Here is a 19,019-nt window from a genome sequence, read left to right as displayed (position 1 = left end):
ATCACCACAAACCACACAACGCCGGAAATGATCGGCAGTAATTGTCACTTGACATTAAATCTTGTGCAAATTTTTACATCTCAGGCAGGCATGGCCCAGCTGTGGGCCTAATTTTAAATTAAATAAACTACTATATTGAGGGAATAAATATATTTGGAACAAGCCTAATCTCACAAAAAACATCTTACCATACCTCAGTTCATTTTCACAAATAACATTTTATGTATAAATCCTGTTTGAAATTATTCCAAACCACTCGGTTTTACAGTATAAAACAATTTATTTGCAAGAATGCAAAAACATTTATGCACCAATAGTTTATTTAAAACTCATGACATCCTTTGGAGTGGGGGGAAAAACAAAAAACAACAAAAACAAAAACAAACAAAAAACACAGGGTGATGGGATCCAGGACTAATCTGGTGTCTACAACATCCAGTCAAAATCAACTACAGCTTTTTGTAACCCATAACAAAACCAGTTTATTTGTAGTATCCCCTCAAACCTGCAAAGCCTGCGTTGTGTGCGTGAGCTCACAAAGCTACTGCTGACGTGCTCCACAGGTCGGAGCACGTCACACACGCAGGGACACCAGAGAATACCAAAGGTGTCTTTCCTACGAACCATCCGAGCGCCTGGTTACAGACCTTACGGCAGCAGCCTTGGGCGCAGCGTTCAGGCACCCCACGCCAACGCCCTCAGACTTTAGACCGGTCATGTTCCACTCCGTCCTCAGGATCCGCCACGCAGTTCTCATTTTGGCTCCTGTACCAGGTGTTCATTGCTCGTTGGCGTCGGAGCCAAAATGGTGGCTAGAAGCTGACTTGGTTTCCAAACGCCTGCAGGGTCCATCATTAGAGTGGAAATATTGAGTTTCCTCTATAGCAGCTGGACCACGTGCTCCGGCCCACTAAACTCGATGGACAGACAGACGAGAAGGGAGTGTGAGCAGGTCTGGTGGGGCTTTCGGGGTTCCTGTGTGGATTCATTCACAGCTCTTCTCCGATCTGACTCACGTGTAACGAACAAGGAAAGTGCACTACGAATGATGAGTTTAAGATGATCTCACCATGACGAAGCTTCTCTGAAGCTTAGTAAACCGAGGCCTGGCACAACTTGTAAGAAACTTTAGTACTGAGCTGACATAGCCTCTGTGCAGCGCTGTCGCCCCCTAGGGGCAAGGACGGGGTAACAAGCCTAACAGGGTGCCCTCTGAGTCCGCCTGCCCCGCACAAGGTCGGCAGCCACGGCCAGAGAGGCTGGCCGTCTGTAACCAGGTTAGCTCCTCTGGCCATCCCGTGGCTGAACTTTGACCCTTTCAGAGGGCGCCTAATGTAGACCCTGGTAAACAAACAAACAAACAAATGATCATTTTCTAAACAATTAATTTTACAGCCAAAAAAGGCTTTTTTTTTGTTTGTTTTTAAAGAAAAAAACAAAAAGACTGATTCACTGGAGAGGGAAAAAAAAAAATGCTAAAACCTTTTGAAAAAGTACTTTTATCCTTTATGTTCAAAGCTTTACAAAAGAAAAAAAAAATCTCCTAAACTATAATACAACCAGTAACTACACACTCTGAGAGGGCGCCGAGAGGAGACCAAGGCCAGGTTTGTTTAGACTCATTATCTGAGTGTCATTCTCTCTCTCGCACACGCACACGCACACGCACGCACACACACAGTTTGACTGCTCGCAGCATCTCCAGAGCAGTGTTATAAAACAGCTATAATACACTAGGGTACACTGGGCTGTGCGGGCGCCCGTCTGCATAAAGTGGAGTAAAAAAGCCCTGCGTTTATGGTTAGAGTCTCCGTCCAGACGTCACAGAGAGGGTAGTCTCCCGCCTCCACACTGAGGTAGTGAACAGACCCTTCAAACAAACAAAAACAAAACAAAGCAAATACAGAAGGTTCTTAAATGAACCATTTTCCTGGAATGCCTGACCAATCAGGCCAGGTGGTTTACACCTAAGAAACCTGCTAAACATTATTTAAAAAACAGACACAAAAAAAAAACAAAAAACTAGACAACAACAGCTTCAAGACCCTCCGATCCACCTCAAACACACAAAGTGCAAAACACATTTGAATTCTCACGGGTAAGAATAGTGTCGTCAGAAACTCTCGGAGTGGCAGGCTATAGTCTTTGGGGCTTAAGGACACCGGGCACTGGAACATGTCATGAATTGTTAAAAAAAAAATAAATCAAAATCAAAATAAAATCAAAATATTCCAAACCAAACAGACAACAGCGTTGTACGTTACGAGCGGAGCCCAGGCTTCACTGCGGCGATCTTAGGTGGCAGTCTGGGAGTAGCTGTGTTTCCGTGGCCAGTAGGTCTGGGGCGCTGGTGCAGCTCCCACGCCGTCCCACAGGGCCGCGCTAGCGAGCCACGCCTCCCTCACTGACACTTGTCAGGCCCCGTCTCCAAGCCCTTGCCCTGCTAGTCAGGTAATAAAAGGAAAAGAGATTAGACCGACAATTACATCAAACACCACTAAACACACACACACACACACACACACACACACACACACACACACAGATCAATAAAGAGGTTAAGATCAAAATAACTAAAGTAAAAAGACAGAAGGGGATTTGATTCTCTGCTAACTCCCTGCAGTGTGGCATGCACAGAACAGGGACCCCTAGAGGACACAAGCATAAGTGCTTTTTATCTTTGGGTGACAAGCAACCAAACAGGAGGGGAGAACTAGAAGGGAAGGTCACTTGTTAAAAACATTTGAGAGAGACCCCTCCCACCAAATCATGTTTACACTAAAGCCCCCAAAGATCCGACAGACAGCAGCTCGTGCAAGGCAGTCAATTCCTACCAGTGCTCAAATTCCCGAATTTGGGAGAGATGTGAAAACCAGCATTTAAACCCAAATCCTCCAGTGACGGAGTGTCAGTCTCGCTGTCCGATAGCGTCTTGGTTGAGAGGTTACATGTGGCAGGCTGTTATCAGCCCCGCCTCCTTCTGAGAAAGGGAGCTCTCTAACCAAATGGGGAACCCCCCACCCCCCAGCCAACCGATCAGTTGATAAAAATCGAGGTGTGTCAGGAGCTTTTGGAGAACCAATCAGAATGTAGGAGCTGAATTAGTGAGCCGCCTCTCGACTGAGCGAAAGACTGGTGTGAGGAGTGTGGCGACACACCAGGACGCAGGGTGGGAGTGTGCTGCCCTACACACACACACACACACACACACACACACACACAAACAAACAAACAAACAAACAAACACACACACCCCTCACGGCCAGGCGCTGCTTCACCAAATTTGAACGCAATTTAAAGAGGGAATTTGCCGAAACATGAATTTGCAACACAATTTGAGTTTTGGTACACTGGTGCGTATGTTTATTTGAACAGACACACAGCAAGGAATACAAGCCAAACGTAAAGCCAATAAGAAAATAAACCTTACGAAAAGAAAAGGAAAAGCACCTCGGCCCTCTTTTTAGACACGCTATTTTACTAGCATTCGCTTTGCTAACATACAAAAAGCAAATTTGTTTGTTTTGTTTGTTTGGGGGGTTTTTTTTGCTTGAAAACAAAACTTTTGAGACACATTTCTGCCATCACCTACTTGAAACACGAAGACCAAACTGCTATAAACACACATGGTACTTCACAGCCAAATGCAGACAGACAGATTTAGCATAATTCACCCATTTGTTAGTTTCTCAGAGCGGATTCCACCATGGGGACAGGCGGAGTGTTGTTAAAAATATGTACAAACATCTCTCTCCACATGCCACCGATTCAGTGGGAGAGACATCGTAACAGGGCCCAATCCCATAAGACCTAAAAATACACATTTATATATATATATATATATATATATATATATTTTATATATATATATATATATATAAAAAACACAAATAAAGACACAAGCTCTACTTCCACTGTTGCCCAAAAGAATCCTGATAGAACTCTTGGTTGTCGGCTTGGTAACCATAGTTACCAGAATGGTCACCACTCTGCAGTGGTTGTTGTGCAATGGGCTGGGAGCCCCAGTTCTGATTACTGGTCTGGCGGCGTTTGGAATCTGGCTGGCTGTAGCCATCGGCTTTGCGCTTTCCGCCCCGAGCCCCACGTACCCCGCGACCCCTCGACACGGGCGCGCCCCTGGCTCCTCCTCCACGCAGGCCTCGGCTGGCTCCACCTCCACGCTGGGGAAACCCCGCCCTGCCCCGCGGAGCTCCCGCCCCTCGGCCTCGCGTGGACACGCCTCCTCCTCTGGCCCCACCCCGCGTGCCCCTGCCACGGGCCGGGGTCTGGAAGTCCTCGTAGCCGAAGTACGGGTCGTCGTATCCACCCCGGTAGTTATGGTAATCGTAACCATAGTAATCGTAGTAATCTTCATAGCCATAATAGTCAGGAGGGTAGGAGTACCCGCCCCTAGCTCCACCCCTGCCCCGCCCCCTGGTGGGGGGGGGCATGTGAGGCGGGCCGTAGTAGTAATAATCGTCATACCTGTGGGTGAAACAAGGGGGAGGGGCAAAACACTCAGGTAAACGCGCACACACACACACACACACACACACACACACACACACACACACACTCACACACCTACGCAAAAAACGCGCGCGCACACTCACACTCACACTCACACACACACTCACACTCACACACACTCACACACACACTCACACACACACTCACACACACACACTCACACACACACACACACACACTCACACACACACACTCACACACACACACTCACACACACACACCTACGCAAAAAAATGGCAGTTGTTGAGGGCTAGGGTTACAAACATCTAACTGGCCCGGATGGCGGTGTTGCTTACATCTGTGTTTTGGCCGCTTGCCTCTGAGCCTTGCGCTCCTTCCTCTTCTGGTCTGGCGGTTTGGCGAAGACAATCTCAATGTTTTCTCCTTCCAGGTCCTGACCATTCATCTCCTCCAGGGCCTGCACAACAGGGCACAGGCAGCTCAGCTCCGACCTTGCCGCGTCCCGCCCGCGTCCCGCACTCTTACCTTCAGGGCACCGTCGCGCTCGTCGAAGTGGATGAAAGCGTAGTCTTTCAACTTCTTCACTCGCTCCAGGTTCCCGAACTGGCTGAAGGTCTTCTCCAGGGTCTCCTCCGTAACGCTGTTTGCCAAGTTCCTGACAAACAGCACCTTAACCTGGAAACGCAGAGAGAGCCAGCGCTGAAACAGGACACACACGGCTCGCGGCACAGCGCTCAGGATTGATGACAACCACGGAGCGGCAGGAGCCTCGGAACATCCCCGCCAGGAAACAGGAATACTAGCGCCCAAGGGACGGAATTACCCTGCACACTAACGGGACTAACGCGGATACACAACATGACAGGAGGTTTAGAGATCAGTGCCCTTCCATTCCTCCGAGATTAGATTTGGCTCTACACAGACCCAGGACACAGACACGCACAGACCCACCCGCCCACCCCACGGGGTGATGCTGACCTTGGCCATGACCTCGGGGTCGGGGTCCTCGATAGGGTCGGCCCACTCCACCGTCACCACGTTGCCCCACACCTTCACCTTGCCGCTCATGAGTCGTCGCCGGGCCTGGGCTGCCGTTTTGTGGTCCTCGTACTCCAGGAAGCAGAAGCCTCGGTTCTTCTTCTTATCATCCGGCTGGTGGTACAGTATGACATCATTGAGGCCCTCTGAAGACAAGACAAAAATACACATTCACACAAGAGAGGGAGGGAGGGAGGGAGAGAGAGAGAGGGAGGGAGAGAGAGATACACATGGAAGTATGTTAAAATCACATTGTCAAGGGTGACTGCCCACAGACATGTCTGGACGTTTCCCACAAGCATAAGACACGTCACTACTTTACCTTGATATGCACGCACGCGCGCGCACGCACACACACACACACACACACACACACACACACACACACACACACACACACAGGCAGACTGACAGATGGCAGGCAGACAGACAGCACACTGTCTGTAATATGAGCTGAGCTGAAAGGGTGAACTTATGACCTTTTACCTCAGTCTTTGACTTCTTACAGGACTCTTAAAGAATCCTTATCAAGACCACATCAGACAACTACAGCTCTGCCACGGAAACAAACAAACAGCAGTGCTACACATGCAAATCAACAACTACAGCTCTGCCACACACCTGCTCTACATGAAGACTCAGAAACAAAAGACACAAATAGCCCACAAACTACACCACAAAACAAAGAGGCAGTACAACCGTCTGTCACGCCATGTGTTGACCTCTGACCGTGTGCTCACCTGGGACTTGTGTGTTGACCTGTGACCCATGTGATCACCCAGAACTCATGTGTTGACCTGAGACCAGTGTGCTGACCTGTGACTTTGCAGAACTCCTCTACGATCTGCTCCTTCGTCTTGCTCTTGGGAATGGAGCCCACAAACAGTCTGCTGTTGGCCACGGAGATGCAGACGCCGAGTGGTTTGCCGGGTCGGATCTCATGATTGTTACACTGAAGGGAAATAAAACAAACAATCAGGGCAATTACAGGCACGACAGCAGGACTGTAATGAGAGATCACACACACACACACACACACACACACACACACACACACACACACACACACACACACACACACACACACACACACACACACACACACACACACACACACACACACACCACGTGCGCCCGAGTCTCTCACTAGCTTGACGGCCTCTTGTGCGGACTCTTTAGTGCAGAAGGTGACGAAGGCGTAACCCCGGTTCAGTCCGCTCAGCGGGTCCATCATCAGCCTCAGGTCCCAGATCGGCCCGGCCTTCTCAAACAGTGGCACCAGCTCATCCTCAAACAGGTCCCGCGGGATCTTTCCTACGAAGATCTACACAGACACACACACACACACACACACACACAGAAAACCCTGTATTTCAGGCTGAAAATTCTAGACTTTCAGTTCTAAAATGTGTTAGTAAAGCAGACCTCCTGGATAAATATTCACAACAACAACAACAACAACAACAACAACAACAGTACTCTGGACTAAGGAGCTGCCGCACTGGGTCCAGCAGGTCTTTTCAGTTCACAAAGGGAAAACAAGTTTGGTAAGAACACGCTGGGAACATCACCAGGGTCAAGTGAGGTGAGAAATGTGAGTGCTCACGGAGTCTTAACGGTGCACTCTAACTAAGGCCTTCCAGTCAGATCTTAGCGGTGAACTGTCAGCGTAACAAACGTTACTCCAGTGCACATGAGACATCATCATTCGGAAAGCCTTCAAAACACTTAACGATTTCAGCGCCGACTCGACAGGAATCGGCGCACACACTCAGATCACTTAAAGAATCACAAGGTAAATGCACGTGTCATTTTTACCTCCAAAACGTAGCAAACAATGTTTATGAATGTGATGATTCTTGTTTTCTATAAGTGCAGATGACATGAGATGTTTTGTGGTCCTCAAATGAACCAGGTTTTGTTCCCCAAAGCAGGTCCCCCACATGGAGGCAGCCATGTTTAAAGATTTAGTACAGACACTCTCAACCATCCAAGCCACTAGGTGGCAATATAATGGAAGTTTCATAATATAACTCATAATATATGACTTTACTTGCTTTCAATCACATGAGAAATACACCCCCATATACACACGTGTGTAACACATATGAGAAACTGAGGTGAAAGAAACTCCCTCTACTTGTCTTCAAATTAACTCCGCCTCTTCAATTAGCACCTGAATCATCTCCAGTCTCTATATGACCTTTGATCAATCACTAATTCTTAACTCCGATCGATCACTAATTCTTAATTCTGATCGATCACTAATTGTTACTTATTTATATATGTGTTTTCCGTGTGTGTTCCCTCTGATGGGGTTCCAGGTTATTCCAGGTTATCCTTAGACTCAGACCTAGTGTGCAAAGCCCTACTGTAAATGTGTGTGTGTGAGGGGGACTGCTACCTCTGTGCCGACTGTGGGCTGGGGCCCTGTGTGGACGCATTCTGGGGGAGGACCACCGTACTTCCTCTGGCCTGTGGTCACATCCAGCGTGTAGCTAGTTCTCCCCAGCAGGGCCTGCATACAATAGCACAGTCAGGACAAGATAGCAAGCATCATGTCTAACACACACACACACACACACACACACACACGCATGCACGCACGCACACGCGCGCACACACACTCCAGCCCACACAACTCGAAAGGCACAGCAAGCAGTAACACGCAGGTCTCAGTTAACAGCTGCGATGTGAGTTAATGACATGTCCAGAGTTGTTTGCGCAGCCGCAACAGCACATGGCACAGAGCTAACAGGAAGTACTGAAACACAGAGCCAACAGGCAGTACTGAAACACAGAGCCAACAGGCAGTACTGAAACACAGAGCCAACAGGCAGTATTGAAACACAGAGCCAACAGGCAGTATTGAAACACAGAGCCAACAGGCAGTACTGACACACAGAGCCAACAGGCAGTACTGACACACAGAGCCAACAGGCAGTACTGAAACAGAGCTAACATGAAGCACTGAAACACAGAGCCAACAGGCAGTACTGAAACAGAGCTAACAAGCACATGAAACACAGAGCCAACAGGCAGTACTGAAGCACAGAGCCAACAGGCAGTACTGAAACAGAGCTAACAGGCACATGAAACACAGAGCCAACAGGCAGTATTGAAGCACAGAGTCAACAGGCAGTACTGAAGCACAGAGCCAACAGGCAGTACTGAAGCACAGAGCCAACAGGCAGTACTGAAGCACAGAGCCAACAGGCAGTACTGAAACACAGAGCCAACAGGCAGTATTGAAGCACAGAACCAACAGGCAGTACTGAAGCACAGAGCCAACAGGCAGTACTGAAACACAGAGCCAACAGGCAGTACTGGAACAGAGCTAACAGGCACATGAAACACAGAGCTAACAGGCAGTACTGCAGCACAGAGCTAACAGGCAATACTGCAGAACAGAGCTAACAGGCAAAACTGCAGCACAGAGCTATAGGCAGTACTGCAGCACAAAGCTAACAGGCAGTATTGCAGCACAGAGGCAACAGGCAGTATTGCAGCACAGAGGCAACAGGCAGTATTGCAGCACAGCGCTAACAGGCAGCATTGCAGCACAGAGCTAACAGGCAGCATTGCAGCACAGAGCTAACAGGCAGCATTGCAGCACAGAGCTAACAGGCAGCATTGCAGCACAGAGCTAACAGGCAGCATTGCAGCACAGAGCTAACAGGCAGCATTGCAGCACAGAGCTAACAGGCAGTACTGAAACAGAGGCAACAGGCAGTACTGAAACAGACGCAACAGGCAGTACTGAAACAGAGGCAACAGGCAGTACTGAAACAGAGGCAACAGGCAGTACTGAAACACAGAGCTACCAGGCAGTACTGAAACACAGGGCCATGCCAAACATATTTAAATGGGAAAATATGCCTTCAGTAGTAGTCACTTGGGAACTATTTTAATGTAAAAGAAGGACACACAAGTGAGTGTGTCACTATGTTACAATGGATCACTACGTCACTATGTTAGTCCGTTCCAGTGGGTCACCACGTTACTCCATTACAATGGGTCACTCCATTTACTAAGCATGCAGAGAGATACCTGCAGCTACACACATACTTTTATTTTTGCTTCATCTGGTCCTTTGCTGGAATCTGAAACTTTGGTCCCCTGCTTCTCTCTCTGCCTGTAGGTCTTCATCACTCCACAGAGAAAGGCACTTTTGTTCTGACAGAGAGACGCAGATGGACAAACCGAGAGAGAGAGAGAAAGCACGGCATTAGTCTCGCCGTGGTTTTACGCACTTGTGCTTTAACGTTTGCCATTGCACGCGAGGCACTTACTTGCACATGGGATAGATCACTGTCTTTAAACTGCTGGAGGACGTGTAACGCACCTTCCTCATTGAACTCCTTCAAAGCTTCCAGTGCCCGTTCATCGAGGTCACTGTGTGTTACAAGGCCTGGAGAAAGATGACAACAACAAACTTCAGCTCCTCCAATGAGTGGCACATGCTACCTGGTTACATATCTTTCGCCCAATCAGATGTGATCAGTGGACAGCAGTGTAACTGCAGTTACTCAGAGAGAGAGTTCATGTCATCATCATTTGGATGAAGGATTTTAAAACAGACGTGCAGACCTAATCACAGTCAAAAACGTTTTCAAACACTGGGATGTTGAGCTGAAACGATGGAGTGGTTCCATCGTGAAGCATGCCCGTGCGCTCTGTCTGATCTGAGCCCTGGCCGATTTCAGCTGCTGCTGGTTAGGTCTGGGTCTGGTGCACGTCGAGCCCGCGTCCCCTCACGCCTGCCCTGGTTAGCGGGTCGGTCCCAGTAGGGTTTAGGGACATGTTACCTATCTCCGCCCTGGACAGCTGTTCTCATTGTCCCTAACGAACGCCCAGCTGGCTCCCACCCCACCCCTGTGCCCGCATGGTCCTCCCCAGGGAGTGCATCAAGACGCGTACCTCCCCCCGGACCCACCCACCCGACCAGCACAGCAACAAAGCGCTAATCCCCAGGCCAGCTCAGACTCAGTGCACGAGCAGAGGCCCCACTCAGGCCATCAGCACCAGCCGCACTCGGGATCATTTCAGTCTGCAGCACCAGTACTCAGGACCGGTTTGTTGGGTAACCACACAAAGTTGCTGCAGTCCTCTAAAAGTCACAGGTTAGGAAGAAAGATAGCAAATACACTCTTTAACATGCACTGAACGTTAGGAACAAACTCCAGGAGTGGAAACGAGAGCAGAACAGTCCACAACGGGACTCGAGGGGTGGTTCTGTTCTGTTTCTTGGCTTACCTGCTATGTAAATTTCATCTAGCTTTTCAGCAACTTTCTGTGGTAAACCAGCCTGTTTTAAAGTCTGGAGGTGCTCGGAGTGGGTGACTGCAGCGGACGTGTCCATTGGTTCTTCCATACCATTCCCATTTACATGTTCTGTTGCCATGGCGTCAGAAATCTGTTCAAATGCAACGGAGCCAAATTACTTTCGGAGGCACATTGGACAGTAAAGATGGTCACAGTGTTTCAGCAGTGGCGCCTGCGAGGGTGGGGCCTGCATGCAAATGAAGAACGGTAAAGGCAGCGTGCAGGCCGACCTGAGACCGTGTCGATACGTTTAATGCACGCAGCATAGCTGCTTACTACACAAACTGCTGTGTGCGTTTATCAAGGAACCTGAAAACTGAAAACTGAGGCAGAACCTGAAAACTAAGGCAAAGATTTTACTGTAAACATCTGCATCTGCTTTGGAGCTGCAACCTTGGGCCACTGGGCAAAAGGAGGGGCACCACCATCAGACTACACCAAGACTGCACCAAGACTACACCGTGACTACACTGAGTCTACACCGTGACTACACTGAGTCTACACAGACTACACAGACCACACCAAGACTACACTGAGTCTACACCGAGACTACACAGACTACACCAAGATTACACCAAGTCTACACAGTCAGACTACACTGAGACTTCACTATCAGAATACAGACTACACCATCAGAATAGTCAGACTACACCAAGTCTACACCATCAAACTACAGACTACACTGAGACTACATCGTCAGAATACAGTCAGACTACACTGAGACTATACCATCAGAATACAGTCAGACTACAGAGACTATACTGTCAGACTGCACCAAGACTACACCAAGTCTACACAGACTACACCGAGACTACACAGACTACACCAAGATTACATCAAGTCTATACTGTCAGACTACACTGAGACTTCACTGCCAGACTGCACCAAGTCTACACCGTCAGACTCCAGCGACTTCACTGTCAGACTACACTACATTACACTGTCAGACACGCCACATCCAGTTATCATGGATGTAAACATACATGGACACGTATCCCTACACACCTAAGGACAGTTTACAATTTTGTCTGCTTAAGAATGTGAAAACATTAACAGTATTAGTGCTACGGATGCAACTAAACACAAGGGAGAAACACCGTGCATATTCCCCTCGGTCAGCTATGCTACCTAACCGGACACGACAGAGAGACACGGACATGCACGTGTCAGTGGAACGAGAACTGGGCTCCGAAACGGGCGTCAAACTGGGAGCGCGCGCTATTTCGTCCCATTCTGCACGTTTTCCGCGTGCTTCTCCCATGTTATTCTTCAGCATTTTTGGTGGAGGCGAAGGATGAATAAATGACACGCAGGACGCTCTTATCTGCTTATTTCTTAAGAAACAGATCTGGCAAAGAGTGTGTTTTTTCAAGTGTGCCTTAAAGACAGCCCAACAGACAGTCAGCTAAATGACGATCATCTCCGGTCACCGGCCATAAGAAGACACCGTGGACACGTTTAGCACGCGAGCTACACGTTACAACCCAAGCGCGCGTTCCGCCCCCTTACCGGACACCTGCCAAACGATCGCTGACACGAGCCGCACTGACGGCTCTGTCACCTCCAGCACACCAGCAACCCGCCTACAGCTGACACAGTGGGCACAGGGGTGACCCGCCCCGAGCCCGGCGGTGCGGGAGCTCGGGTCCTGCACGCACGCCAGCTAACCTAGCCACGCGCGATCTGCGAGCCCCGCACGGCTGCATTAAAAACGTGCGCACGACAACTTCGGCTGCATTTGCAAAATAACCGCGAGTACCGCGCGCGGTGCGCCGCCACGCGCTCAGCGTGCAGCCACGCGGCAGCACGAGCTCCCGACCGGGAGTCCATTTGCAAAAAGCCGGGTGCACCGTGCGATCCACTTTCCACATTGTTTGAAAACACCGCCGGAATGGAAAAACTACTTGATGTAACACAGCAAATAAACGACACACAGCGCGTGCATTTACCTTGTGATGACGCAGTAAGGTGCGCGAGTACGCTTATCTAAATTTGGGGGGGTAATGTTTAAAAAAGGAGAAGAGTCCACGACTCCCCGGCGGAGCTCCGGTCGCTTCTTTCACATCAAATCACGTAAAATGGCGGCTGGGTTCACGTTGGCTCTCCGCGTGTATGGGGTTTCTGAGAGGAGCGCTCACGGGCTGTACGTCCAGGGCGGAGACAGAGGCGGCACCTACTATAATAATAATAGTAATAATAATAATAATAATAATAATAATACTGCTATTACCCTCCAGTACCGTCCAAGGTGTAGAAAAAGGCACCTACTATAATAATAATAATAATAATAATAATAATAATAATAATAATAATAATAATAATAATGCTACTACTACTACTAATAATATATTATTGCTATTAATACTAAAACTACTACTACTACTAATAATAATATATTACTGCTATTAATACTAAAACTACTACTAATAATAGTGATACCACTACTACTACTAATGCTACTACAACTACTACTAATAGTAATAATAACTATTACTACTACTATTACTACTACTAACACCAGGCTAATTCGTTGTTTTAAAGGCTAAGCACCACCTAATGGACCTCCCTGAAGATTTCACATTATCATAGCTACTGCAAAAACGTATATGTGAATTCAAATGAAAATAACATTTTGATTTCTTTTAAAATGACGAATTCAAGTAAATTGACGGAAAAACCGAAGTCGCTCTGGAGATTCCAGAAAGTTGCGGAATGACGTCACTAGTGGACAACCGTGAACGACGCCGCGATCAGACACAGTATGACTAGTTAACTAGTATGATTAGTTTTAGTCTAGTATAGTTTGAGCCTCCAAGCTTAACAAGTCTGTCAGTTAGCTGCTAACCTAGCTAGTTAGCAAGGCTAGCTAATGTTAGATACTGTCAGCTATAATGGGTGAAGTAACTGCACTTACCCTGTTTACTTCCATACACACAGAGACTCTTAAAGCCTCTTTAGTTTCTTTACATGCCCATATTGTTAGAAAAGCAGCAGCTCTGAGGTCATGTCGTCATCTGAGCCTGGTTTTCCACATCCTATAGTTGTGGTAATCTTCAGGTGTGAAACGAGCACTACATATAACAGAGTAAAGTTGTCAAATGTTGTCTTTTTTTGTGTAGATATTTTAGGGTCTATAGGTTATTGGTGCATGGAGGTCTCACTGTACATTGAATTATTGCAGCCAAAGACAACACACCTTTTTGTTATTTTTAACCACCTACAGTTCAACTTCTTGAGTTGTTGTCCACCATCAACTTCACACTGATGATATTTAACAGAGTCTGAAAACAGTAGAACAATTTTTAAGCCTTATTCCTTGATTTTGTAAACCGAGATAGAAATTCAGCTTTCATTGTATTTATGTTTGACACTTTCATATTAGCTGGTGCTTAGTCTTTCAGTGGTCATGAAAGCCAAGCTTTTTAAATAAGCAATATGAACTGCATTTTGTTTGCATGAATGATCATTTTTGTTCCTATTGCATCATTAATAATACCATTAATATCCCACAGTAAATTAACCATACCAACGGCAGCAGTGCCAATGTGGTTTAAGACGCTACATAATTTACTCTGGTGTTTATTAGAACTTTTTTTCCCTTTTTTGTTATTCTGTAGAATGTGTATCTAATTACATTTAATAGACTCAGGTTAAGAGTTTGGGTTTGTGTGTGTGTGTGTGTGTGTGTGTGTGTGTGTGTGTGTGTGTGTGTGTGTGTGTGTGTGTGAGAGAGAGAGAGAAGTAGTGGGGGGGGGGGGGGGGGGGGGTAAGACTATTTATTAGTCCTACTAGATTTCAGGTAGGCTCTGCCAAGCCACCAGTGCACCATAATCTAAGCGAGAGTAGTTAAACGATAACATAATACACAGTCAGTCAGAACTGCGTGTTAAACTCTTCTAAATCAGGCACATCGCAGCAAGCAGTAGAAACTCCTCCCCGACCACTGCGAGATTTGGCCGTTTGCTGTGGACCGTCACCTTTTTAACTCCCACAAACAACACAAAAGCACCGACGAGGTATTTAAACCCAAGGTTGCCGCGGTGTTACACGGGTAATGTAGTTTCTTCATCGCTACTAATGACGCAGTGCTTCAGCTGTTAAACTACAAGTCCCTAAACACGCCAAAGCCCATGCGCAGACTGTCGTGTTTGCTGGCCGGTTGGCGATCACTCACGGAAAAACAACAGACATTCACCGCGTCAGAATCGGTAGTCAGAAGTGAATCCGATTTAATCCTCAATTTTCCAAAGTGTAAAAGCACACCAGTCAAGGTGCTGTGTAATTTTAGCGGTCCGGTTTGTCACAGGCTGCGTTTCGGGAGAAAAGGTGACCTGGAAGCTGAAAAAAAAGAACTTGATTGTTCCCGTTTCGACGGTCTCCAGAGCGCAGTAGGCAGGGGCTTCAGCCAGCATCTCTGCCCGCTTCCTTTGTGCCGTTAAAGGATTATAACGCCTATCTTCGCTCCGTATAAATCACCATGGCATGCGGGGCCACTCTTAAACGGACTATGGACTTCGATCCGCTGAGTGCGGCGTCCCCGAAGCGGCGGCGGTGCAGCCCGGTGTCTGCGGCGGCGTCCGCCGCTTCGCCTCGGAAGTACCTGCGCATGGAGCCGTCGCCGTTTGGAGCCGCGACCGCCAGACTCACCACAGGCGAGCAAAGACAGACGCGACACAAATAAGCGCCCTTTTTACGCTTTCACACGTTTATACGTCCTTAAATACTTTGTGTTAAAAGCTTTCTGCCTTTAAATAGCCTGTTAGCTTAGCCTGCTAACGGCAATCGGCTAGCTGGCTAAATCGCACATTAACGAGTCTGTTGGGTATGCTGGTTAAGAGCGAAATAAATGTAAATGATCTGAGTAAAGTTTCAGATGAAGCAGAACCCCGAATATAGTTCGAGTTAGTCCGCTAACGTTGTGTCTGAGGCGTCGAAAGCGTTTCGCTTCAGCTAGCTAACCGCTTCCTCGCAGGCAGGACTGTGAGATTTTTAAAGTCTTCTGGCTAGACTTGAGCAGGTGGTGGTGTGTGGAACAGAAATGACCTCCATAGTGTTGGCGAACCGTATCAAAAAGGCTTCATACAGCCAACATGGCTATGTGACTACCTTCCCCATTTTGTTAAGAGTTTAGAGTTCCTGTGGCGCTGATAATTGGGTTTCTGCTTAGGGTAAGGTGGGTGTCAGGAGACTGACACTACTGTCAGTGTTTTGGTGGTCTGTTGGTTTGCAGGAATGCTTCTTTGTCAGGCACGGGTGGAGTGATTGTGTTGATAACCTGGTGTCAGCGGGGGAGATCCATTTCAAATAGTCTTCCAGAGTGTTGGCTAGAGCGTGATGAACCTCCCCAGCTGCTCCAGATGCCCCACTTTGGATCGTATCTCGGCCCCTCTTGCAGTTGAGACATAACTAGGTATAATCCTAGAAAGCTCCGTAGCTACTGTGGTCTGTGCCTAAGTCAGTACATTGTGAGCTGGACGTTGAGCTTCGTCAGGAGTGGTGCGCTTTGTTTCTCCTGTATCTCCCAAGGTCTCACTTGGGTTTCGCTTAGCTCATCAGTGTTCACACGGGCAGAAATGAAATGGCTGCCACCAGTGAGCTAAATGACTAAATGAAGCACCTGGGGAGGTTGGTGCATGCCGATTGGTCCAGCCATGGTGTGGGAGGAGAAACAACATGGACAGAATTCCAGATTGTCCAGAATTTTTAAACCAGAATGGAGTTTTTCAGTGATTATCTAGCTGAGGTGTGTCTGTCCGCTTGGTGTTGAGGGGCCATACAGAAAGACAAAGCAAACTGGAGAACCATGAAATTGCATGCACACACGTCCCCTGTGACGCATCTGATGAGTGAACACACACACATCTCGTTTTCCTCCTAGTGTAACTGAAGTGAGGGATGTTTTGTCTCTCTTACAGAGCAAATCCTGAACAACATCAAGCAGGAATATAAACGTATGCAGAAGAGGCGGCACTTGGAGAGCAGCTCCCAACCAGCAGAGAGTTGCTGTTACCTCCCTGCCCATCCAGGCACCGCCCCCGCCCACCCTGGCACCGCCCCCGCCCACCCTGGCACCGCCCCGCCTGCACACGCTGCACTCACAGGTAACCTTGGTAACTGCCCACAGGTGGAAGATTAGTACTGTACTCAGTACTGCTACAGACTCACAAGGATAATGCTCACACTAATATGCAGAGCTTACACAAGAAAGTTCTAGATATGCAAATACCTTCCTGTCAAGTTTTACTACCCAGTTTAAAGGGCTGGTTTTTTTTTGTTTTTGTTTTTAATCCAGGATTTATAATCCCGTGTCTTGTTAATTCGACTGCTGTAGTTCAGTTTCTAATGAGTGAACTGTATGTGTATTGTGTGTGGCAAACCAATGAGAGTACAGTTTAAAATACTCTACAGTCCTGTACGTTACTGAAAATGCCCCACTCCCACTCCTAGGTGCATGTGCTGGTGCGTCGTCACCCTCCAGACGAGAACAGCCCCTGTTCACCCTCAGACAGGTGGGCATGATCTGTGAACGTCTCCTGAAGGAGCGTGAGGAGAAGGTTCGCGAGGAGTATGAGGACATCCTTACCACGAAACTGGCAGGTCTGCACTGCTTTTAGTTACTTTTATTTTCTCTTTTGTAACTGGACACTTTGCTTTCTTTGATAAGGGCTAAAATAATGCTGACTGTTCAGAGTTGTACGTGTGTGTGTGTGTTTGTCTCTTTAGAGCAGTATGACGCGTTTGTGAAGTTCACCCATGACCAGTTAATGCGAAGGTTCGGGGAGCAGCCTGCTAGCTGTGAGTCGGCCGTACCGCTTCCCTCGTTGCTGTAGTTGGACTTTATTGTGAAGCCTTTTGTCTTTTTTCTCTCATGCCAGCTTCTGCCTACTATCCATTCTCCTTTCCTTTTGATTTCTTTCGCTTTCTCTACACCACTGCGCACGCGCACACACACACACACACACACACACACACACACACACACAACTTCCTTTCTCTCTCGCTCTCTCTGTCTGTCGGTCTCTCTCTCTCTCACCCCCCCCCATCTGTCTGTGTGTGTGTGTCTCTCTCTCTCTCTCTCTCACACCCCATCTGTCTCTCTTTCTCTCTCTCTCGGCCTCTCACACTCACCCCCTCTCTTTTTCTCACCCCCCCCCCCCCCATATTGCAGATGTGTCGTGAGAGGTTGGGCGTGCTCCATAAGTACGAGTGTTCTGGAACTCCACTGTCACCTCGCTGGTTTCCGCTCTGCTTCACTGGCCTCTCTGCCTGTGGTAACCGTGGTAACCCGGGTGTTGCAGTGAGGGTCTCCCTGGGCTACCAGCAGTGCCACCGTCCTGGCCAGGAACAGAGAGTGTGCGTGTGCAAGCCTTCTGTCTGTGATTTTTTACGCCACCCTCTGAGCAGACGTCTGCTGTCTGAAGCACTTCCTGCCGACGGCGTCAGTACACGCATATTTTGAGAACTCTTCAGATATGCTACTGCTGGCGTTACATTTATTGGGCGTTCTTCCTCCTTGCCTTCATCCCTGATAGTTTAATCTGATGTCTGTTTTTTTTAAACCCACCCCTCTTTTACCGTAAGACATTTGCTCACATTGACCAGTTATACCATGGTTGCAGTGTGTGTGGTGCCTGGGTGCTCACAGGGACATGGACCTGCAGAACCTCTCTTTGTATAGTTGCACCTGGCTCACCTCAGTATTTGCTCCTGTACAAAGCACTCATATATTTGGATTGAAATGCCTTATCTTGTTCCCTTTATTTTTATTGTTTTATTTTTTTAATTTTCCCCCTGAGCCTTCTGGTTTTATTGCTTGTGTACTTGGAATTTTATGTTGAGAAAATATACAAATAAATAGTTTACATGTTCAACATTTGAAGGTTTGCTCTGTTTGTTACTGTAAGATTTTATCTTGAATAAATAAACATTAGTAATTATGGATCTGGGGATTAACCAGAGGAGGGTTGAGTTTTGGTTTCATGTTCCTCAGAAGTTTACTCTGACTTGGAGTATCTGGGGATGTTCTTTCATATTTCTTGGTTTCCAATGTCAGTATGTGTAGCATAGAAATTCAGCAGCCAGGCTTAAGTTCCTTAGGTGGAATGGGGTGTATATGAGCTTAACAACACAATGTCATGTTAGTGGAACAGGTGTTGCCCGGGGTG

The 19,019-nt window shown here is 47.7% G+C and overlaps 2 protein-coding genes across 7 annotated transcripts; one reads left to right on the top strand and one right to left on the bottom strand.

The window, feature by feature from the left end:
- Window positions 1-260: 260 nt before the first annotated feature.
- On the bottom strand, window positions 261-12,955 carry syncrip (synaptotagmin binding, cytoplasmic RNA interacting protein). 6 transcript variants are annotated; one of them, XM_035528996.2, is made up of 12 exons: window positions 12,804-12,955; window positions 10,786-10,945; window positions 9,822-9,940; window positions 9,598-9,705; window positions 7,934-8,047; window positions 6,677-6,853; window positions 6,346-6,481; window positions 5,470-5,675; window positions 5,017-5,166; window positions 4,827-4,948; window positions 4,110-4,485; window positions 261-2,443 (listed from the first exon to the last, which is right to left on the bottom strand). In XM_035528996.2, the coding sequence occupies exons 2-12, from the start codon at window positions 10,931-10,933 to the stop codon at window positions 2,402-2,404; spliced, it is 1,698 nt and encodes a 565-aa protein (XP_035384889.1). In that variant the 5' UTR covers window positions 10,934-10,945; window positions 12,804-12,955; the 3' UTR covers window positions 261-2,401. The 6 variants fall into 6 exon arrangements, with proteins under 6 accessions (XP_035384889.1, XP_035384890.1, XP_081551159.1 ...); XM_035528997.2 differs by having other exon boundaries at window positions 261-2,440; XM_081695033.1 differs by lacking the exon at window positions 4,110-4,485.
- A 2,040-nt stretch (window positions 12,956-14,995) lies between these two features.
- akirin2 (akirin 2) lies at window positions 14,996-18,727 on the top strand. Its single transcript, XM_027019026.3, has 5 exons — window positions 14,996-15,506; window positions 16,770-16,955; window positions 17,302-17,451; window positions 17,578-17,649; window positions 18,023-18,727. The coding sequence occupies exons 1-5, from the start codon at window positions 15,332-15,334 to the stop codon at window positions 18,031-18,033; spliced, it is 594 nt and encodes a 197-aa protein (XP_026874827.1). The 5' UTR covers window positions 14,996-15,331; the 3' UTR covers window positions 18,034-18,727.
- The last annotated feature ends 292 nt before the right edge of the window (window positions 18,728-19,019 follow it).

This window comes from Electrophorus electricus, chromosome 2 (assembly GCF_041902795.1).
Source record: "Electrophorus electricus isolate QZ-2024a chromosome 2, ASM4190279v1, whole genome shotgun sequence".
NCBI classification, from domain to species: Eukaryota; Metazoa; Chordata; class Actinopteri; order Gymnotiformes; family Gymnotidae; genus Electrophorus; species Electrophorus electricus.
This window is presented reverse-complemented; position numbering and strand designations above follow the sequence as displayed.

Coding starts and splice junctions, on each gene's coding strand:
- akirin2 (XM_027019026.3), top strand. CDS start 15,332: ATGGCATGCGGGGCCACTCTTAAACGGACTATGGACTTCGATCCGCTG. Junction 16,956..17,301: donor TGCACACGCTGCACTCACAG/GTAACCTTGGTA, acceptor TCCCACTCCTAG/GTGCATGTGCTGGTGCGTCG. Junction 17,452..17,577: donor CCTTACCACGAAACTGGCAG/GTCTGCACTGCT, acceptor TTGTCTCTTTAG/AGCAGTATGACGCGTTTGTG.
- syncrip (XM_035528995.2), bottom strand. CDS start 10,933: ATGGCAACAGAACATGTAAATGGGAATGGTATGGAAGAACCAATGGAC. Junction 9,706..9,821: donor GTGATCTATCCCATGTGCAA/GTAAGTGCCTCG, acceptor TCTCTCTGTCAG/AACAAAAGTGCCTTTCTCTG. Junction 6,482..6,676: donor CACAAGAGGCCGTCAAGCTA/GTGAGAGACTCG, acceptor ATTTCCCTTCAG/TGTAACAATCATGAGATCCG.